Below are 21,489 nucleotides of genomic sequence, written 5' to 3' on the forward strand. Positions count from 1 at the left end.
CCACAAATGTGTCTAAAAATAAAACTCATCTACCAATGCGTCTCACAATGAACTCATCTACAAATGTAACCCATTTCTAATAATGACATTGTTTCATAACATAACGATCATCTTTGACAACCGAATTTATCACTGAAATAAAATGCATCTATTTATATTATGTTAACTTAAAAAATAAGATAAAAACCATTCTTTTCATCAAAAATACCTTAAGTGAGATTTCAGTGACCTATAAAGACAAGTGCCTTAGACCACTTGGTCACCCGGGGCACCTTATCACTCATCAGAATTAAATGCAAACCATGTTTAATTTACTGGAAAAGAGAAAGCAAAGATAGTATGATACTATCTATAATAATACAGTATTTTTCTATATGTATGCTTGTCTGTGATTTGGATTTTGAACACAGCTTTAACAATTTTTCAATCATATCACTAAGACGTCTGCAGTGTGACAGTTTATAGTGATGTCTAGCACTCAGGGGTCTCATGCAGCAGACATGTAGCATCAAATCCCATTCAGTCACGTTATCCTGACACCAGGTCAACCAGTCCTAACACTAACCTCTTAATGCTGAGTGCCAAGAGAGGCAGCTGTAAGTAATATTTTTATAAGTCTTTTCGTATGACTTGGTCGAGTTCAACCTATAACCTCCCACAACTGATACATAGTAAGGTATGTTATTATGCATAATAATAAGATAATATGCATAGATATTCGAACACTTCATATTATACAAGTTAATCCACTTTAGTGAGAATCAGAATTGATATGCATTTAAAATTATTAAAGATTTTGAAAATATAGTGTATCCTGAAAATGAAGAATGAGGCTATTTGAGTTAATTATGGTATGAAATTCATATTTTGAAAGTACTGTGTGATCCCTCTCTGGCTCACGTCATTACAACACAGGCTATTTGAGTTAATTATGGTATGAAATCCATATTTAGAAAGTACTATGTGATCCCGCTCTGGCTCACGTCATTACAACACAGGCTATTTGAGTTAATTATGGTATGAAATTCATATTTAGAAAGTACTGTGTGATCCCGCTCTAGCACATGTCATTACAACACAAATTTTGATATAGCACAATCATGGCCTGGCTCCCAAAATTTCACATACAATTTTTTTCTCATAAACAAAAAATGTTTTTTATTCTTAAAACTATGAAAAATTACGTGTCAAAGTTTACTGTCATTTTGGGAGATTGCATATGAATTCTACTGTGAGACAACCATGCCATGGTTCATGAAATTTCATATACATGTATTTTTCTCTTACTTGAAAAAATATTTTTTCTACTTAAACATCAAAGAAAACTGATTGAGATAGCTTTTGAAGCACTTATCATTCTTTATAAACACCAAGCAAATGAAAAACAAGAATACAGTCTCAATCAATGTTCCAATTAATAACAAACGGGCATTTTTTAGTCTTCCAAAGCTGTCCTTTAGAAATGAATTTAATAACACATGCACCTTTCATCAAAGCAGGCCAACTACAATCTTCAATAAAAACAAAGTACCTTTCATCAAAGGAAGTCAGCACCAAACTTATATAAAAGCAATGAAATCTGATGGATTGTTGCATCTTAAAAAGTGACTAGAATGCATTTATTGTGTCACGAAAGTTTCCTTTATCTATGAATAGCCTCAACTCTCTCTCCCTCCCCTCCCGTAGCCTCAGCAATATGATGACTGTCTCCAGCTGACCAAAATCTAGGCCAATTTAACTGCATGTACATGTAGCATGTACTGGCAATAATGAGTATCCTAGTTAATTGTTTAGTGACATCTGTTTGTTGACAATGGAATATAACTGCAGTTGCATCCGTTGACAATCAATGAGGAGATTTCTATTGGTCAGAACATAATCATGTGATCAGGCCCAATTGTGTTATTTCTGTATAAACTTTAAGGAGATCTACTTTATATATGTACTACTATAAACAGAGTCAAATACAAAGTACCTAACGTAAACGCTGAACTGGAAGGCATACCCACTGCATGCTTTTAAAATGAAATAAAAACAGTGGGTTTATATTTTAAGTAGAAAACTGAATAAATTGATTAAATTGTTTTGAAAGAATCAAATAACATGTATGCTGTTTTTCTGAATATAAATAATTTTTTCTCTGACTAAATTTGAAAAAGAAAGCTGGGAAACTCAAAATCTGACAAGAACACTGGGGATACAGCACTTTCACTGCAGCTTGTTACAAATGAATATAAAACTACAGGCAAATGGATACAGGGATTGGGAGGAAGGGAGGTTCAAAGACTGACATTATAACAATTGGATTCATAGTCCTACAATGTAAGACACTGACCTTGATAGTTACGATGTAGGGGTAGGTGAGAGATCCGCTACAACCCCCATCATAACTGTCTGTGTCGATGTGTTGCACTGTTTGACTATTGGACTCCCACTACTATAACCATTTACCAATCTTTTTAATTTCATTTGTAAGTAGCCCCCTGTAGGTAGCCTAAACTGTTAGTCAACATGAGAATAGATTTAAAGATGTAAAAATTGGTTACTCATATATCTGAACAATAACGATTTGGCCAAATCACAATGAACTCATGATAGAATCAAATCCAAGATTCATTTGTATGTCAAACAAAACAACACATCCTTTGCTTTAAATATTGAACTTCTACTGAGATCACATATGCCAATTTAGATAATAGCTTAAGACCATACAGCAGAATTTTCGAAACCATAGATCATCTACCAATGGTAGAATTGTTTGTTTGATATTGATGTAGCTAATGATTTTGAAACTGATTATTTCTCAATAGCAAAAGTCACATCTTGAAAGACAATCTTTTCCACCAATAAGTTATGGTCTTTCAAGACAGTTGGTCTCTCATAACAGGTCATAATACTCTCACAATCAATAAATCTGTGCACTGAGAATACAGTCTCTCAAAACAGGTGTACTCACACAGCAGTGGTCTATCAAGACAGGTTTTTCTATATCAGTATGATCCTGTGGAACATTCCAGTTTAAAATTCTTCCATATTTAACTTTCTTAGCCACTGCAAGTATCCACCATTAAGTTACTGATGACAAGTAGCAATTACATACATGCACATGTATATGTCTGACCTGAGAAAGACTGAATAAATAAAGGCAGCACTGCATATACTTTCACACTTTATTCAGCAAATAAAGTTTATTTTCACAGGCAGGTTTGAATTTGTACTCTCAAACACTAGAGTAAACAGCAATAGAGAGTATTTATTAAATACAAATGACAGTTTAATTATGACATGTTCAATAAAATTTGCTGTCTGCACTTCTAAGAAAGCACGTTACTGGGACGGCTAGCAATAAACAACCTTTTTCTTTTCATTCCATTAATCTTGGAAATTTATTCAAAAAAAGCTTTCAAATTCAAATTAAAAAGACCTTCTGAAATTGACATAATGTACTTTTTATTAAAAAAACATGACCACAAAACCTAGGTCAACTGAAAAATCACTCAGTTGAAACAGCTGATGGTTTCTTTTATTAACCCCCATTATTCCCTTGATATACCTTATAGCCAGTGTTGTGCTAATGTGTCTTTAAACCTGCTACTGCCACTACAACTTGATAAAACATAAGCTTGTGTTCATAATCATTGCCATTATACTGCTTCATTACTTAAAAACTTAAAAAACTTGATTTTGAATACTTTTGTAAAACTTCTTGGAATATACGAGTCTCTCTATTTTCATATTATATATATATATATATATATATATATATATATATATATATATATATATATATATATATATATATATATATATATATATGCATGCAGTAAATGGCATTGTTTATACATTGAAACCTGCCCTGAAAGACCACTGCTATGAGAGACCACCTCTCTTGAGAGACCAGGTTCTCCATGCACAAATTCATTGATTATATATAGTGTTGTGAACTGTCATGAGAGACCATTATTTTTTGGCAGCTGGGGTAGTCTTTCAAGACAGGTTTTACTGTATTGAAATTTTTTAAATGTACTGATATTCAGTTGTGATGATTGTAAAATCTGTAACAGAATCTTCACATATTCAAGAACAATAAAAGAAAACACTTTATTACAAAAGGGAAAAAAACATTAATGAACACAAAGAAAATTCAAAATGACAGTACGAGAAAGATCAGATGAATTTTCGAATTGATTCTGTGAATACAAGGAAATGATGCACACTGAATTTTGATTATATTTATTATTAAGCAGTACAACCATGAAAGTAGTAAAACCTGATTGGTTGCAATCATCCTGATGCATAACAGAAACATATGACAAGGGTGAAAAAAAAGTTTATCATAAAAAATATAGAAAGAAAGCTGTGGTCATAAAATGAATCAGCTGGACAATATCCTCATGTATAATACAGCAGGACCTGTCTTGAAAGACCACCTTTTTTGCCAATAAGTTATAGTCTCTCAAATTAGACAGTTGGTCTCTCATAACAGGTCATAATGCTATACAATCTATAAATCTGTGCATAGAGAATATGATCTTTCAAGAAAGGTGGTCACACACAGCAGTGGTCTTTCAAGACAGGTTTTACTGTACCATGACGGGATGGGGGACTCAAAAATGGAAATCTAACCAATAACCTTTTCATAACACCACACTATAATATATACCAATCTGACAATAACTCATTTAAAATGGGATTCTACAACTCCAAATACTAGTGTTTATAACTGTGTTGGGAATAACTGTCAACACATAAATTTTAATGATGAAAGTGGATACTATTCAGCAAAAATAAACAATATTTTGATGGCTACTTAAAACATTACTCCAACATACCTCCCCAGCGTACCAGTGAAAACACTGCATATTACATCACTACTTTTGAATGTAAATGTGGATATGAATAGCATTATTAATTAGAACAAAACAAGTTCTTGATATACAAACAAAAAAATACACTTATTTCAAGCAATATGATCAATTATTTAGAGCCACAAAATCAAAACATGGTTGTTTTATTATGTTGACAAAATGTTTTAATTTATTGCAAGTAATAGCAAAATTTCTTTTCAATCTCATCCAGCAAACCTCAGAGTTCTTATTTGGGAATTTCAAGTTCACTACAAACATTTTAAACTTGCTTCTCCAGAATGAACCCTATACGTGAAACCAAGCTTTCATTAAAAGAGTAGGCCTTCTGCTTCGCTCCCATGCTATCCTTGATCACATCACATGTGTCAATGAGTATGATAAACCACCGAATAATGTTAGATGCTTTATGTTAAATAACAATATTTCAAAATGTGTTCAATTGGCTAACTGAAATGAACTGACTTGACAAACAACCATGACCACTAGCTCCTACTCAGCCCATACTGTTTCTTTATTTTCCCCCTCCTTTTACTTGATTGAATACAAAAGATGTAATTAACATAACAGTACAATGCAAATCTTCTCTTGATCAGTTTTAACAATGCAGTAAACACTTCTGAAAGATAGATCAAAACACAGCAAACACTTAATGTTATGACCCTAAGGCTGTGGGCATCCCTATTTTGCTTGATTGACATTGCTGATGTTTGCATACAAGAGGGTACATCACATTTATCACAAATACACTGAGGCTAAATTTTAAGATAAAGGTGATACAGGAATTTCATTTGACGAGAATTATTTAACTGGCATTTATTTCTTAGTGTTGCCACTAAAAGACATTACTAACATTTTAATTCATGAATATTTTTGTTGCATATTATGATTTACAGTGTACTGACAATATTTTTTAAAACAAATCAAAAAATATATATGACTTCTTAGTAAAGTTAATTTTACTTTTTTCATCAAATTTCCAGGCAATATCTGCCATTTCTGATGATAAAATAAGTGATATATCAAATGGGATCCACACCTGCACACTTGTCATAAGCGGGTTCACAAGTTATCATGGCATGCTAAAATAAGTGATATATCAAACGGGATTCACACCTGCTCACTTGTCATAAGCGGGTTCACAAGTTATCATGGCATGCTAAAATAAGTGATACATCAAACGGGATTCACACCTGCTCACTTGTCATAAGCGGGTTCACAAGTTATCATGGCATGCTAAAATAAGTGGAGATACATATGCTATCCTACTCACTCACTTCGTTTCACAAGTAGGTACAGCAAGAGTGATACACCACGGACATAAACCAATCTTTTGTCAAATTTACATACTTTACGCAGATTTTACTAATGATTTGCCTTCCATTGCTAGAAACTAGGTCTTTTTAAGTTTTATGAGCTACTGGTAGAAGTATACATATGCATTCATGCATGCACACATGCACTCACATGTGAATACATATGCTTGCACACACACAGCCACACACACACACACACACACACATGTGATGGGTATCTACAGCTAGATGTAAATTCATCCGAATTTATGAAACCATATAATAACTATGTAGGAATAAAACTTTTACAGTGAATGATTTTAAATTATCACTGACATTCTGAAAGTAAAATCTCCATGTGCAAAAAAAATATCAATTGTACATGTATTAAAAATACTCACGTAAATTAACATAGGAAATTCTGCATGTACATTTGTTTTGTTACATTTTATTAAAAAGTGTAAAAGTACAAGCATCAATTAAAACTCTCTAAAAACGTTTTCTCACTTTTTTCATGACTATTTTAGGTTATTAAATATTTCTGAGTGAGGGAATAAGATATGGTCAAGTTGTTTCCACTGACAACATGTACAGTGGAAAGAATGTTGCCATACCTCGTACTATTTTCGTGTACTGTGACTGAAATTTGTTTACATTTGGTAACTATGGAAACTGCACTATCTGCTGCAGACAGCTCATCAAAACGGCTGCTCCCATGTGACTAAAACATGAGCCTGAGCTTGTCCAAAGTATATTAAATTTAGTAGTTATTAAATCACAGAAAATTAATTTTGCCAGTGAAGGTAATACCAGATTCTGAACCTGAAATAAATGAAATTTAAAATATACAAAAACTGAAAAAGCTTTTTTTTCTTCTTCCAATTAACTCTGAAGTCCAGGAAGTGAAAATGTCAAAGCAGATCTAGCAAATCTTTTGAGAGAAACCCATTTCTGAAATAAGGCTAAGCTGTATACTCTATGAACCGAAATTATACCCATCATTCATGCACCAAACAAAGGGAATTAAAAGTTATTTTAACAATCATGCCAAAGATACACAAGGGCTTTAAATCAACAGGATAACACAGGAAATTATTTTCTTAAATAATCAAACCCTATGCAGAGTACAAAACTGCAGAGAGGAATCCAAGTGCAAATGTTATGTCAATACACATTATGACATTAGTGATGCACAATTTCTCCACAAAATCAAATAAAGAGAGATAACTCTACTAACTCTTAAGTCCTTCATCATGTTGACTATTTGACTGTTACTAACCTTAAAGTACTAAAACATATTTAACTGTGCCAAAGGAGGTAATCCATGCAATCTAGGTCACTGTGACTATCTCTGGATGAGGTAAAGTATTATTCCCTTGAAAAGTGAACTATGAATATCACAAACATCACATGAATAAATGCTGAAATTATGTTATCGTCTGAACCCATAAGAACATAATTCCATGAGCTATACCAAAGACAGTAAAAAAAAAAAAAAACAAATACTTAAGATTAATCGGATTAAAATCAGATCTACACTACAGATGAACTTTGAATTAGCCAATGGAAATGCAGCATCAAAAATCTGAAAATGAATCAAATTGTTTGGCACACTTGTATGCGCTTAAGCCATACTGCTCAGTCTCCCAAACAAAAAGATAAAAGACTTCATATTGTTAGTGACAATGGTAATAACATAGGTAACCAAAACACGACCTCAAGGCAGTCACTGTCATATCTTCACCTAAGAGAGTGGAGATTGATTTAAATCATATGTAATCTAATTAAACACAGCTATTCTTCCAACAACACAATATGCAATCTAATTAAACACAACAATTCTTCCAACAACACAATATGCAATCTAATTAAACACAACAATTCTTCCAACAACACAATATGATGTGTTTTAAAATATGAGGATGTACATGTAGTAAAGCGTACTGTAAGAGACAACAAATAAAGGCAACCTGTTCACCATGGGATGCATCCAGTGATGATGTTCCAAGCAAGGTCTTCAACTTTATAAACTAGTGCAGATTATACAGAAAATATTGAATTTGTATTGTAAGGATTTTACCCTTATTTGCTTTTTTCTTTCCTTTGTATACTTTTTTCTTGTGGGGGAGGGGTGAAAGACGCAGAAAGAATCTTTATATTTTATCTTTGTCTCATAGATAAAAATTTTGCTTCATGGATCAAAATTGACTTTTTGTTATATTGGTTAGCTTCCTAGGTAATTAGACTGTTAGTACCTGGCTCTTCCTTGGGAATAAATAGCATGATTGTACTAATGTGCCATCCATCCACCCACCCACCCATCCATCCATACATACTCAAAGCCAATGATCTTTTAACATAACTACATAAAAATACAAGTTTTTAATGATGGTGTCTATAAACAGAATGTGCTTTAATTCCCTCTCTCTAAATTTGAACGAACTGATAAGACTGAATTACCTGGGACTAATGTCAAAGGTAATTCAGTCTTCTTATCTATTCAGCATGGCAAACCTTAATTACTTTACAAACTTTCTGGCCCTAGAGAACTCCACAACACTCTCTCACACATTTTTTAGCCAACTGACATAGATCCAAATTACAAACTGAAGTTGATACAACCACCTCTCTCTCTCTCTCTCTCTCTCTCTCTCTCACAGACTGAAAAGCATGTAAAATGCAAAGTTTATGATGCTGTGAAATGTTCAATGACAGCAGTTTGGTTGCTTGGTTTAATAGCACTGTGAATACATTATGAATATTATTTTATCGTGGAAATAGAGAGAGAGAGAGAGAGAGAGAGCAGTCTGGTGTATCATCATGCAATAATGCATTACCGTTGAGTTTTTAGAGGGAGATGTAATTCATTAGACCCAAAAGAGTGACTTTGAAAAGGTTTCCAAAATGTTGGCATTTAACCAAGTCTTTAAACAGAAATTAAAGCTTTTCTTTGTTTGACGAAACATTAGAGACCAACAATACAAGTTTTATTTTGTTGTATTTTTAGAGTACATCATCTTAGTACATCTGAATGGCATGAAGCAGACTCTTCAAATCTGACAAAGTTCATGTTACTGTCCCCTGGTCCCATGACGCATCCAGCTTGTTCCAACAGTGGAACTGTTTCCTTTGAACACTAAGTCTGTCATGCTGTATGATGAAGAAATGAGATAGATCTTTCAATTGACCAATTAGTTGCTGACAAGGGAAATAACTTCAAAAGAATTTGCATAAACAGTTCAAAATGATCAAACACCTCCACTGTCTGATGATGAGCTTATGCAAAGAACTTCTTGCATAAATATAAATTATCATCCATACTCACTTGTAAGTAGAGTCCAACTGCAAACAACATAGACCATGATCTAACATTGCATAATGCACTGGCATATCAGGGTCTGTGTTGGTTGTTCTGTTTATTACTCCTAACAAACTGCAAAGACCCAGATGTACTGTGTCTGTGTAGTCTGCAGCTGGACTCGACTCATAAGCAAGTATACATGCTACTTCTTGCAAGAATATAACGCTGGATAAATCGATGTGCAGTGAGTCATTAGAATGTCAAGCTAGTACTATAACTCCATCAAATAAGTCCTTAATGTGTCAAAATCCATTCTGGCCATTGTCCACAAAATTTATAAGGGTATACAAATTTTTCATGAAGTTCTTTTTATTATTGTGTAATCACATCAAAAGAATTTTAAGTAGCTATTACTGTAAACACATGTCAGGCATCAAAATAACCAAGTTTCTGCAACATGAGATCAAAAGGTATGAATGGTAAAATTAAAAACTACACCACAGTATCAGTCTAAAAATGGGCATCAAATTTCAGAGTGTTCTTTTGAACAGTCTGGAAGTTTTTTCCCCCTGAAACAAGTGTGGATAATGGATGGATAGATAGATAAACAGACAAACATTTAAAATACTGAAAATGAAGAACTGCAAACAGCAACAGGCACATCTGAAGCACTAAGCTAAAATATGTACAAAGATTCACAGAGCTATCTTTAACAGGTTTTGAGTTTAGCTCTGAAAAATAAAGTGCAATTGATGGATGGATGGAATTAAGACAAATGGCTGAAAATCATAAAAACATTGACAAGTGTACGATGAGGAGAAGATACAGGTGAAGTTTCATCAAACTCAATAAAAGCATCCAAAAGTTACAGCGTGTTGTTTTGACCTTGACTCCGAGACAGGTGGTATGATTGGATATGCAAGACATGGTCAAGTCATGCTATATAACGGGCTAAAGTTTTATTAAAATCTCTTCATTAATTATTAATACCCATATAGGAATAGGTCACCGAATTATATTTTCCCTTGATGTGACCTTGACCTTGAGGCGGGGAGTGGCTAGGTATGAGATACAGTTCAGTCATTATACATAGCCAGTTCAAGATTTACTGAAATATCTTAATAATTCAATAGTTATACTCCAAACAAGGATACAAGTCAGAGTTATATTTCCCTGCTACAACCTTCAGCTTAAGGTGGGGGACATTGCCATGTTATTCAGCACACCATATATCTATATGTGATATATAATTGGCTGAAGTTTCCTTAAAATATATTTAGCACTTTAAAAGTTTTACTCGATCCAAACAAGGATACAAGTCAATGAATTACATTTTCTCTTGCTGTAACCTTGACCTTGAAGAAAGGGAGTCATGCCTATGGTACACATCAAACCATCTAGACATGATACACTTGCACTCTAAGACAGGTGTATGAAAATAAATTGTGTCAATTAAATTTGTCATCTCCTTTTGTATAAGTAGTTTAAGGATAGTGGGTTGGTGGGGAATTCCAATGGGAAAAATTGTCTATTATGATCTGCTAGTATTCATACATACCAACAAAGGGATAGAAAAATCAATCAGCCAACAAGAGAAAATATTATTTTTAAAAAATGGTCAAGTTAAAAATAATCATAGAATGTATATATTTTGCAGTGACAAATATATGATCATTAAACTGTCCCGCTGGGTACCTCAACTACAACAGGATGGTCCAATTATCTGCATATAATTCCATAAATTCCACAGATGAATCTCGGGTAATTGCTATTTGTAAAAGGCCACACTAATCCTTAGGTGTCAGCTAATCAATATTGGATTATGTAATCACAGTCCACACGACCAGCCCCTCAAAGTGAACCCTTAAAGAAACAAGACCAACAAATGTTTATCTTTTTGTCAACACACAACATATGGTAACAGAGCTTTGGCTTGCAACATACATTTAATGTCTATGATCCTGTATTAAGCTTCTTCATTGGTTTGCTGAAGAAATGGGCACTCACTGCATACCATTCATAACTGTGACAGTTGATTCTGTTGATTATCTACATGGATATGGCAAGTTTTAAAAAAAAAACAATCAAAATTGTTGTTGCATACTATATTGGCATATAGGGTTATTGCCAAACAAAATGCCTAAATGAAATTTTGAATTCCTCTATAGTTCAGATAATGAATAAATACACACATCGTAACAACTGTGAAAACTAAATTAACTCAACACCTATATAATAATATAGCTTAGATTCAATAATTATAGGTTATTGCATTTGTATGAGAAAATATGAACAAGTTTTTTGGATGGAATACTGCACGACCTTGGGAGTGAAGTATATCCATCCAACAAAACGAGTTCATATTTTCCCAAATAAATGCAGTAACCTTTTCAATCTATGCTCATTTTCTTATTCTACCTAATGCTTAATTATATTAACAAAATACACTTCAAGAAACAAAGTAACTGAACTTATGCCGTATTCCAAACTAAATACACAAGCGCAGATTCATCATGACACAACAATAACATTATTACTGCACACATAACTCCGCCCAGATAAATCTGAACTTAGTCACGCACTAGACATAACTTTCGTGGTCTAAGGTTGACATTGCCCAGGGTGGGAGTGGGAGACAAGCGTCCCAATCCTCCAAAAAATGCCCCATATGGCTTACATCTCTGACTGCCTCTGTCAACTAAAATCCAGTTCCTGGCCTTCGCGAATGGCTTAGATGTGAAGCCCGGCAGACCATGTTTTCTACTAACAGGAGAAGGGGTGAAGGCGGCCCACTGGCGCCTTAAAACCAGTTGCTTCGAGTAGATGGGACTCGTAAACCTTGGATGGTAGCTCATCTAGGAGAAGGAAAACTCCGATTCCAAACCTCTGCTGCCTTGTGGCTATACCCACTCATGGGAAAGGCTAAGGGAGTAAACCCCAACAGAAAATCCAGAGATGGAGTCCCTAAGGCAGTCTGACATTGACATCAATGTCATTCCGGCAACTCCTGCAACGCCATTGGTGCCAAGCTGTATCGGCATTCGTCGTTCCCTTGGGCACACCAGCTGCGTGGAGAGGGGGGATCTGCTGCATGGACAACAGCTGATTCTCCATACCACCCTGCCCAGGCTTCATAGCTCCACTGAAGAGGACACTCCAGAGTCGTTGTACAGCGTCAGCACAACACGAAAAGTAGCAGTTTACCGGTTCTAAGTCAAAGCTCAATTGGCATAGAGCCTGGCGCCAGGGGTTACTTCTAACGGTGGGAGAGATCATCAGGTCTCACTGGACAGCTACCGCCCGCCTCAAGCTGGGCAGCCCCCAGTCATTAAGGTGCTGCCCGCCATGGCCTGCCTGCTTCACTGGGTGCGTGGAGCTTAGAGAACCATCTCGACAAGTGGGCCACAAAACTCCGCACCAGGAAAGACTAAAAGAAGAAATAAGAAGACTCCAACTCTTCGTTTTGCAACCTGGAACATCAGGACCATGTGTCCTGGATTGACCACCGACCTACAGCAGATGGACGATGCACGGAAGACTGCCTTCATTGACAGAGAACTCTCCCGACTGAACATCGACATTGCCTGCCTCCAGGAGACCCGACTGGCTGACAGCGGTACCATCAGGGAAGCCAATTACACATCCTTTTGGCAGGGGAAGCCCTCGGATGAACCTTGGCAGCATGGTGTAGGCTTTGCCATAAAGAACACACTAATCGCCTTCATTGAACCTCCATCATCAGGTACTGAGAGAATCCTTGCCCTCCGGCTGTCAACATCCTTAGGCCTGGTCAACATCTTCAGCATGTACGCCCCAACCCTCTGCTCCACCTACGAGGAGAAAGACAAGTTTTATGAGGCTCTGGATCAGGCAATATCCAGTATCCCCAACAATGAAAGCCTTTACTTACTAGGAGAATTCAATGCTAGAGTGGGAGCTGACCATGAGGCCTGGCCCACCTGTCTTGGCTTTTACGGAAGGGGCAAGATCAACGAGAATGGTCAGCGACTGCTGGAGATGTGCTGCTCCCACAGCCTATGTGTGACCAACACTTTCTTCAAATGCAAGGAGATCCACCAGGTGTCGTGGAGACACCTATGTTCACGCCACTGGCACCAGCAAGACCTCGTCATCACCAGGCGTGCAGAACTGGCCAGTGACCTCCTCACCCGCAGCTACCACAGTGCTGATTGTGACGCGGACCATTCCCTCATGGCCAGCAAGGTGCGAATATTACCCAAGAAGCTGCACCACGCCAAGAAGAAGGGTCACCCACGCATCAACACCTGCTGTGCAAGCAACCCAGAGAAAACACAGCAGTTCATCAGCAAACTGAAGGAAGCCCTCACCAAAGTGACACCTGATGACACCATTGACTCCAAGTGGTCCCATATCCGTGACTCTGTGTACAATTCAGCCATCACAGCTTACGGGAAGAGGGAGCAAAAGAATGTCGACTGGTATGAGGCAAACTGGGAGGAGATGGAGCCCGTGACTGAGGCAAAGAGGAAAGCCCTCCTGGCATACAAGGCTGCACCTAGCCCCAGAACACTACAAGCCCTCAGGATTGCAAGGAACAATGCCCAGAAGGCTGCCCGCCGCTGTGCCAACACCTACTGGCTGAACCTTTGCAACAGTATACAGACAGCTGCTGACACCGGGGATACAAGAGAAATGTATGAGGGTATCAAAAAGGCAACAGGCCCCCCCAGCTACAAGACCGCCCCCCTCAAGTCCAAGACGGGCGAAGTCATCACAGACCAGGGGAAACAACTGCATTGATGGGATGAGCACTATCTCGAGCTCGAGCTATATACAACCCAAAACAATGTCACTGGAACTGCCCTGGACGCCATTCCAGACCTGCCTGTCATGGAGGAGCTAGACACACAGCCCACCCTGGAAGAGCTCGGAAAAGCCATCGATTGCCTTACCTGTGGAAAGGCTCCTGGAAGCGACGGCATTCCGCCTTAAGTCCTCAAGAGCGGAAAACCAGCACTGCTCCAGCCCCTACACACACTCCTCTGCCTTTGCTGGGAACAGGGATACATCCCACAGGACATGTGTGACGCCAACATCGTCACTTTATACAAAAACAAAGGAGACCGTAGTGACTGCAACAACTATCGGGGCATCTCCTTCCTCAGCATCGTTGGAAAGACTTTCGCCCGTGTTGCCTTGGCGCGCTTGCAGATCCTAGCCTCCCGCGCCTACCCAGAGTCCCAATGTGGATTTCGAGCTGGCAGGTCAACTGTAGACATGATCTTCTCACTACGTCAGCTGCAGGAGAAGTGTCGCGAGCAGCAGATGCCCCTCTACATTGCCTTCATAGACCTGACAAAGGCATTTGACCTGGTTAGTCGGAGTGGACTCGTCAGAAGATCGGCTGCCCCCCACGTCTGCTTGCTGTCATCATGTCGTTCCACGAGAACATGCACAGCACAGTGTGCTTCAATGGCGCAACATCTGAAGCATTCCCAGTCATCAGCAGAGTCAAACAAGGCTGTGTCCTTGTGCCGATGCTCTTTGCCATCTTCTTCTCCATGCTTCTCCAGTACGCATTCAAGGACTGCAGCGAGGGAGTGTACATCCATACCAGGGCTGACAGCAAGCTGTTCAACATTGCCCGTCTCCGTGCTAAGACTAAAGTCACAGAGGTACTCATCCATAAATTGCTCTTCGCCGATGATGCAGCCTTGACATCACACACGGAAGATGGACTGCAGCAGCTGGTATGCCGCCTCTCCCACGCTTGTAAGGAATTTGGACTGACCATCAGTTTGAAGAAAACGAACGTCATGGCACAGGACGCAGACTCCCCTCCCTCTGTCACCATCGATGGGTACAACTTGTCAGTTGTCGAGAACTTCACATACCTCAGGTCTAACATCTCCAGCTCACTCTCCATTGATTCTGAGGTGAATGGCAGCATTGCCAAGGCAGCAGCAGTGATGGCCAGACTTAACCAGAGAGTCTGGAACAACCACAACCTCACAGAGAAGACCAAACTGCGTGTCTACCAAGCCTGCATACTCAGCTCACTTCTCTACAGCAGCGAAACATGGACCACCTATGCAAGACACGAGAGGAAACTCAACAGCTTCCACCTGAGATGTCTGCGGCGCATTCTGCACATCCAGTGGCAGGACAAAGTACCCAACACAGAGGTTCTAGAACGCGCCAACATGAACAGCATGTTCTCCATTCTCAGCGAGAGGCACCTCCGCTGGCTTGGCCATGTCAAAACAATGGACCCAGGTCGCATCCCCAAGGACCTGTTATACGGGGAGTTAGCAGAAGGTGCACGACCAACTGGACGACCACATCTGCACTACAAAGATGTTTGCAAGAAGGATATGAAGATGGCAAACATCAATGTCAACAACTGGGAGAGCTGTGCAAACAACCGTTCCAGCTGGCGCCTAGCTGTCAGGCAGGGAGTTCAAAACGCAGAGGAAGAGAGAAGAATAAAACAAGCTGAAAAGAGAGCTAGAAAGAAGGATAGACAAAAGCTTACTTTGGAGCTACGCCATCATCTCCCGTAGATGGACGGATGCCAAGAGACATAACTTTTGAAAGAAAATGGTGTCCAGTTAAAATTGAAATTTGGAGTTATATTGTGAATGAATGAGCATTGCAACAACTTTTCCATTTGATCTGGAATGAAAAGATTTTGGTATTTTTGTCGACTGTACAAAATTTGTGATTATGGACTGGATTTATATGTGACAATTCCATATAAAATACATCGGATTAAAGAAGTGAGGGAGAAGCATGTTGACATCTGCAAATGTGTTTCTGTTTCTGTCATTGAATGTCTGAAATCTTAATGTGGGAAAGCTATGAAGTCTTTCAATCGCAATTATCAAAAAGACACTATGGAATTTAATGCTTATTTCATTTTGAGTGCAGTAAGGAGGATGTAATTGCACTTATATTCGAAATTACAGTATAATTTCAAAATGTAATTCGGATTTGCAGAACTAAGAAAGTACATTTTGAGGAAATTCAGGATGTAAAACTGTAAATATATTTTGTTGCCATTCTTATTACCAGCTAAAGAAGACAATTTATGCCTTGTCACTTGCATGTTATTTGTAAGGCCTCGTTCTGGCATCTACTATATAGCTAGCCTAAATCCAAAACATTGTATCAAAAAAGTTAACACAGAATGTGACAAGGCATCTGTTATGTGGCAGTCCATGAAACATCTGCTTTACTTCATTCCGAAACCAATTTAATCAACCAAAACGTAAAGCGCCTAGTACGTGAGTGTACATGATTTGTTTACAAATCAAAAGTGCTAGCATCTGTGCCCATTGTTTGTTTACAATTAGAAAGTAGTTCCTTTATGAGTGCAATATGAAATTGCGTGCGAGTTCAGCATCGTAAAATAGTGAATAATTCTGACAATGCAAAGTTAAAGTTAAGAAGAAAAAAATGAGCATATAATAATAATAAATACATGATGGTGTAACCATTTATGGCTCATCACATTTCAATACTGCCAGTAGCTATCTGTGCTTTAATTCTTTTTGCAAGTGGTACTAGATGTGTATTGAGTCACACAAGACATTCTCTCACAATAATTAAGAATGTGTTTTTAAAGGGCATTTTGCTCTGTAAAATAATAATGACCTTATTTAAAAAGGGTAACACAATTAGCTAAAAACTAATCTACCTTGAGGCCCTCATACAAAGGAATTTATTTATTTAAGCTGCATCTCTGAAGCCACTGGATATATTGGTTTTGGAAGAAGGAAATAGAGTGGGCATTTCTAATCTCAACTGGAATACTATTCCAGAGCAGAGTTCCAGAGTATTGGAAACTTTTTTTAAATAACTACTTATTTGGTTTGGGAATTTGTAATATCAGATTAATGACAATTAGAGTAATAATAATGCCAATTCAGATAAACAACGTACACTGAAAAGTTTCTGCTCAAGGATTGTCAACTACTAGAAAGTTGGTAAACAAAAACACACTGTCAAAAAAAAGGAAAATTTTCAATTATCTTTTCTTTGATGATCTTACGCAGATTAAATTAATGTATAAACTTGTACAACACTTTATATTAGTAGGACTAATGGAGAATTACAGATATTCCATGCGTGTGGGACTAACTCCATACATAATTTACAACAGAAGTTGCTGAATAATTTTGATTAGGGCAATCTTGCAATAATATACTGGACAACCAGAAAAGTCTGCTGCACAACCAGATTTTTAAGGCTAGTTGTACAGGAAAAACCATGAATTTTCAATTTTTTCTTCCCCTGAAACATGGAGTGAGTGAGTTAGTCAGTCAGTCAGCGAGCGAGCGAGTGAATGGGTAGGTGCGTAGGTGGGTGGGCAAGTGAGCAAGCAGACAAACAAATGAATGAATGAATAAATGGTTGCACATGAAGACCAAGAACATGATCAAAGCATTGCCTGAAAACTGTAACCTAACCCAAACTGTTAACACCAATGATGCTGCCACCAGAAATACAAGTACAATGTCTTACTTACCACTAACATGGGCTAAATAAAGTGTGGACCCTAAGTAATATGATAAATTGAATGCTGACTATACCAGATGGTCAATAATGCAAGACTGGCTGTTAATAAAACATCATTTACTCATTCACATTATACATTGTATATTACTCACCCGTCGAAGCTTGCGATTTTCATGTAGAGTAGGCATCGAGGGGGAACTCTTAAGTCGTAGACTGGAACGATGGGAAATCTTCGTTGCCATTCTGCTGATTTATCCTAGTTAAAAAATCTTGTTCTGAGACTATACTGGCACTTGAGATGCAACAAGCCTCCTATATTTTTTAGTAAGACAGCTGCTGTGTTACTTTGGGGGAGACACAGTCCTTAAATTCTAAACAAGATGAAGTTCCAAAATCAACATCAAAATCAAGCACTAAATTCCACTCAAAAATCCAACAGAAATAAAATTCCTCTACAGATGTGGACTTTATATTATCTAATATATCCTTTGACACAAGTTTATTTCTGACAGATTTGATCTGACTCGTTATGTCACTTAAATTTATCCAAGGAATTGATCAGTTCAGAGACAAGAAACTTTGAATTAGCCAAAGCATCCATTTTTCACATGAGACACATCTCAAACATTTTTTTACAAATAGCTTTTTATATTTTCAAAAATAGATTTTTTTTTTGCAAAACCACAGGATGAAGTTAAACACTGCCTTTATGCATGCTTAACCTCAAGAAAAATACACAACTTGAAGATTCTGGAATGAAGGTTGTACTGAATGACATAGTTACCAAATCTATCCAAGTTTATCTAAATAAGCACAAATTGGACTAATTTAATTAATGCACTACAGCCAGTCATCTTTGTATAATATGAGCCTTAATATCAAATATATATTGCCAAAATGTGATGGAAATCATTCAGAAACATCTTTCAATCATCCTTTCAGTTTTGAAACCTCCATAAAAATACTATATGCACTCACTTATAAGTCAAGTCCAAAGGCAAACAATACAGACCCTGATCTGACATTGCATACTGCACATGCAGATCAGGGTCTATGTTGTTGGTTCACTTATTACTGCAAAGACTTAGATATACCAGCACATGATGTCACAGCAGATCAGGGTCTATACAGTTTACAGTTGAACTCTACTTGTAAGCTAGTATATATGTTAATATGATCTAGTAAAATGAAACTCATTCATAATTCATTATCCTCATTTAGTTCCTGACAAAACATGGTCAGTGCTGGGTTGGCAAACATACATGCATATTGTTGATTGGTTGTTTTTGATGATAAAATATTACTCTGTTTGTAATAAATTAAATATTTTGAAAATTTTGCATGTTTTTTAAAGGAGTTGCCAGTACTGTTTTAAGTTTTAATTTCTCTCCGTCATGCATGTAAATATCTACCAGTAAATTAACCATGGCTATCTTAAAGTCATATTACCACTATAAGAGATCAAATTTAATTTACATATGGTATTCATTTTTTATTACACAATCTATAAACATTTCTCAATGTCATACTAAATTGTGCAAACCTAACAATGATCTACCTCTGTGTCGTATGTGAGAAAGCTTGCCAGTAGCTTCTCGTGGGTCGGTGGTTCTTTCTGGGGTTTTCCCGGGTTCTTCCTCCACCATTAATACTGGCCGCCATGTATAGCCTATCATGTACTGAAAAATGGCATTAAACCCTACAACAACAACAACAACCTCTGTGTCCTTGGGGAAAGGCATTTAGCTCCTATTGTCTGACATCATATAGGCAATAGTGCATTACAGGTGCCATTACAACCATGACAAACAAAACAACAGGTTGATTCACAGGTTAATGATACCTGAGGGAACCGGCCTACTTTCCTAATTGCTATCATAATTTAAATACTTTATCTTGCATTTCATTTCATTTAAATCAATGCATATTCTAACTTGTTTTTGCATCATCCTGTTTTTGATTATAATGGCTATGGAGCAGACGGTTTGCTAATCTTTCCATCTGATTTACCCCTGGAATTTAGCACTATGATGCCTAAGGAAATCATCATCTGTAAGGCAAAACAAAATTCACAAAAATTGTGGTAATGTATCATTTACCTTTGATAAACCTAGTTTATCTAGCAAGTGTATCTGTGTGTGTGTGTGTGTGTGTCTGTGTGTGCACGCATGCGTGAATGTGTGTGTTTTGGATTTTTAACATAGCCTTAACAATTTTTAAATAATATCACTACGATGTATGCATTGTAGCAGTTTATAGGGATGTCTAGCACTGGGGCATCATGCCACAGACATGTAGCACGATGTCCCACTCAGTCACATTATCCTGACACCAGACTGACCAGTCCTAACATTAACCTCTTAACGCTGAGAGCCAAGCGAGGCAACTGCTAGTACCATTTTTATAAGTCTTTGGTATGACTCGGCCAGGTTTCAAACCCATGACCTCCAGCATCCGAGGGGCAAGTTTATTTCTGTATTAACTAGACATAATAAGCATTATCTCAAGATATTTAAAGTTGGAAGGTAATATAATTTTATGGTAATTAGGGAATTTGCATTACCTGATGCAATTGCTAAGCATGGCAAGTAAATTAACAACAAAAGTATTGTGAATGCCCAAACCATGTTTATGGTAAATGTCTATGGCACTAATACAATATGGATGACTGGAGATTATTCACTAATGGAGCTCAAAGGTCTCAACTTTTGGTCAAAGTATGTGGTTTTGAACTAAACTTAATCTGCACAAACCATTATGTACTTATTGGACTTACTATAACACTGTCCTCTAACCTTGAGATCCTATAAAAATGTTTCTTTATTAACCTAAGTGCAAGCAATTGACCAAGTTTGGCAAAGGAACTTACTCTAAAACAAAAGTTGTTGAACGGAACTAATTTTTCTTTCAGCCCACTATGACACTATACCCTTTATCTTTCATTGTTTCACCCCTAAATCAATAGACCTCTTTCATACCTTAAGTACAATCCCTCCATAAACCCTTGGCAACGAAAGTGATCTAGAACTAGTTATTTGGCAAAAGCCATTTTGTTTTAGTCAGTGAAATTGAATTTTACCTTTTCACCTCAAAATCAATAGACTTCTATCTTACTCAACATATAAGTCATACACAAACTTTGGCAAATGTAAACAGCCAATAACTAAACCATGTGTGCAAAAACCAGTTTTTCTTTAGGTGACCTTGACCTTTGAACTTTTGACCACAAAAACAATAGGTTTCTTCTTTACCCTACATGCAAACCAGCCACCAAGTTTGGTCCAGGTATGGTAGGACTAATAGTATTGTGCATAAGTTATTGTTTATTCTCTCAGTCAATGAACTTTGACCTTTTGACCCTGCAATCAGCAGACTTCTTCCTTACCCCAAATGGAAGCCCTACTTAAAGTTTGGTAAATGTAGATGGTGGAAGATTCAAAATATTTTATTAAAGCTATTTGCAATCTTTAAGTCAGTGACCTTGGCATCTGACACCCAAATCTAATCTACAGGGTTCTTCCTTACC

The 21,489-nt window shown here is 37.2% G+C and overlaps 1 protein-coding gene across 3 annotated transcripts in view; it reads right to left on the reverse strand.

The window, feature by feature from the left end:
- The window catches only part of LOC149775581 (unconventional myosin-XVIIIa-like), a 287,486-nt gene that overhangs the window by 198,736 nt on the left and 67,261 nt on the right, over window positions 1-21,489 (reverse strand). Inside the window, exon 1 of one of the 3 annotated variants that reach the window (XM_089943594.1) lies at window positions 18,116-18,254. The exons of the other annotated variants lie outside the window; for them this stretch is intronic. Coding sequence (XP_089799720.1) covers window positions 18,116-18,205 — 90 coding nt within the window. The 5' untranslated portion in view covers window positions 18,206-18,254. Of the gene's footprint in view, window positions 1-18,115; window positions 18,255-21,489 lie in introns of those variants that run through there. 3 annotated transcript variants of the gene reach the window in all.

This window comes from Sinohyriopsis cumingii, chromosome 19 (genome assembly GCF_028554795.1).
Source record: "Sinohyriopsis cumingii isolate HCF-2022 chromosome 19, ASM2855479v2, whole genome shotgun sequence".
In the NCBI taxonomy this organism is placed as follows: domain Eukaryota; kingdom Metazoa; phylum Mollusca; class Bivalvia; order Unionida; family Unionidae; genus Sinohyriopsis; species Sinohyriopsis cumingii.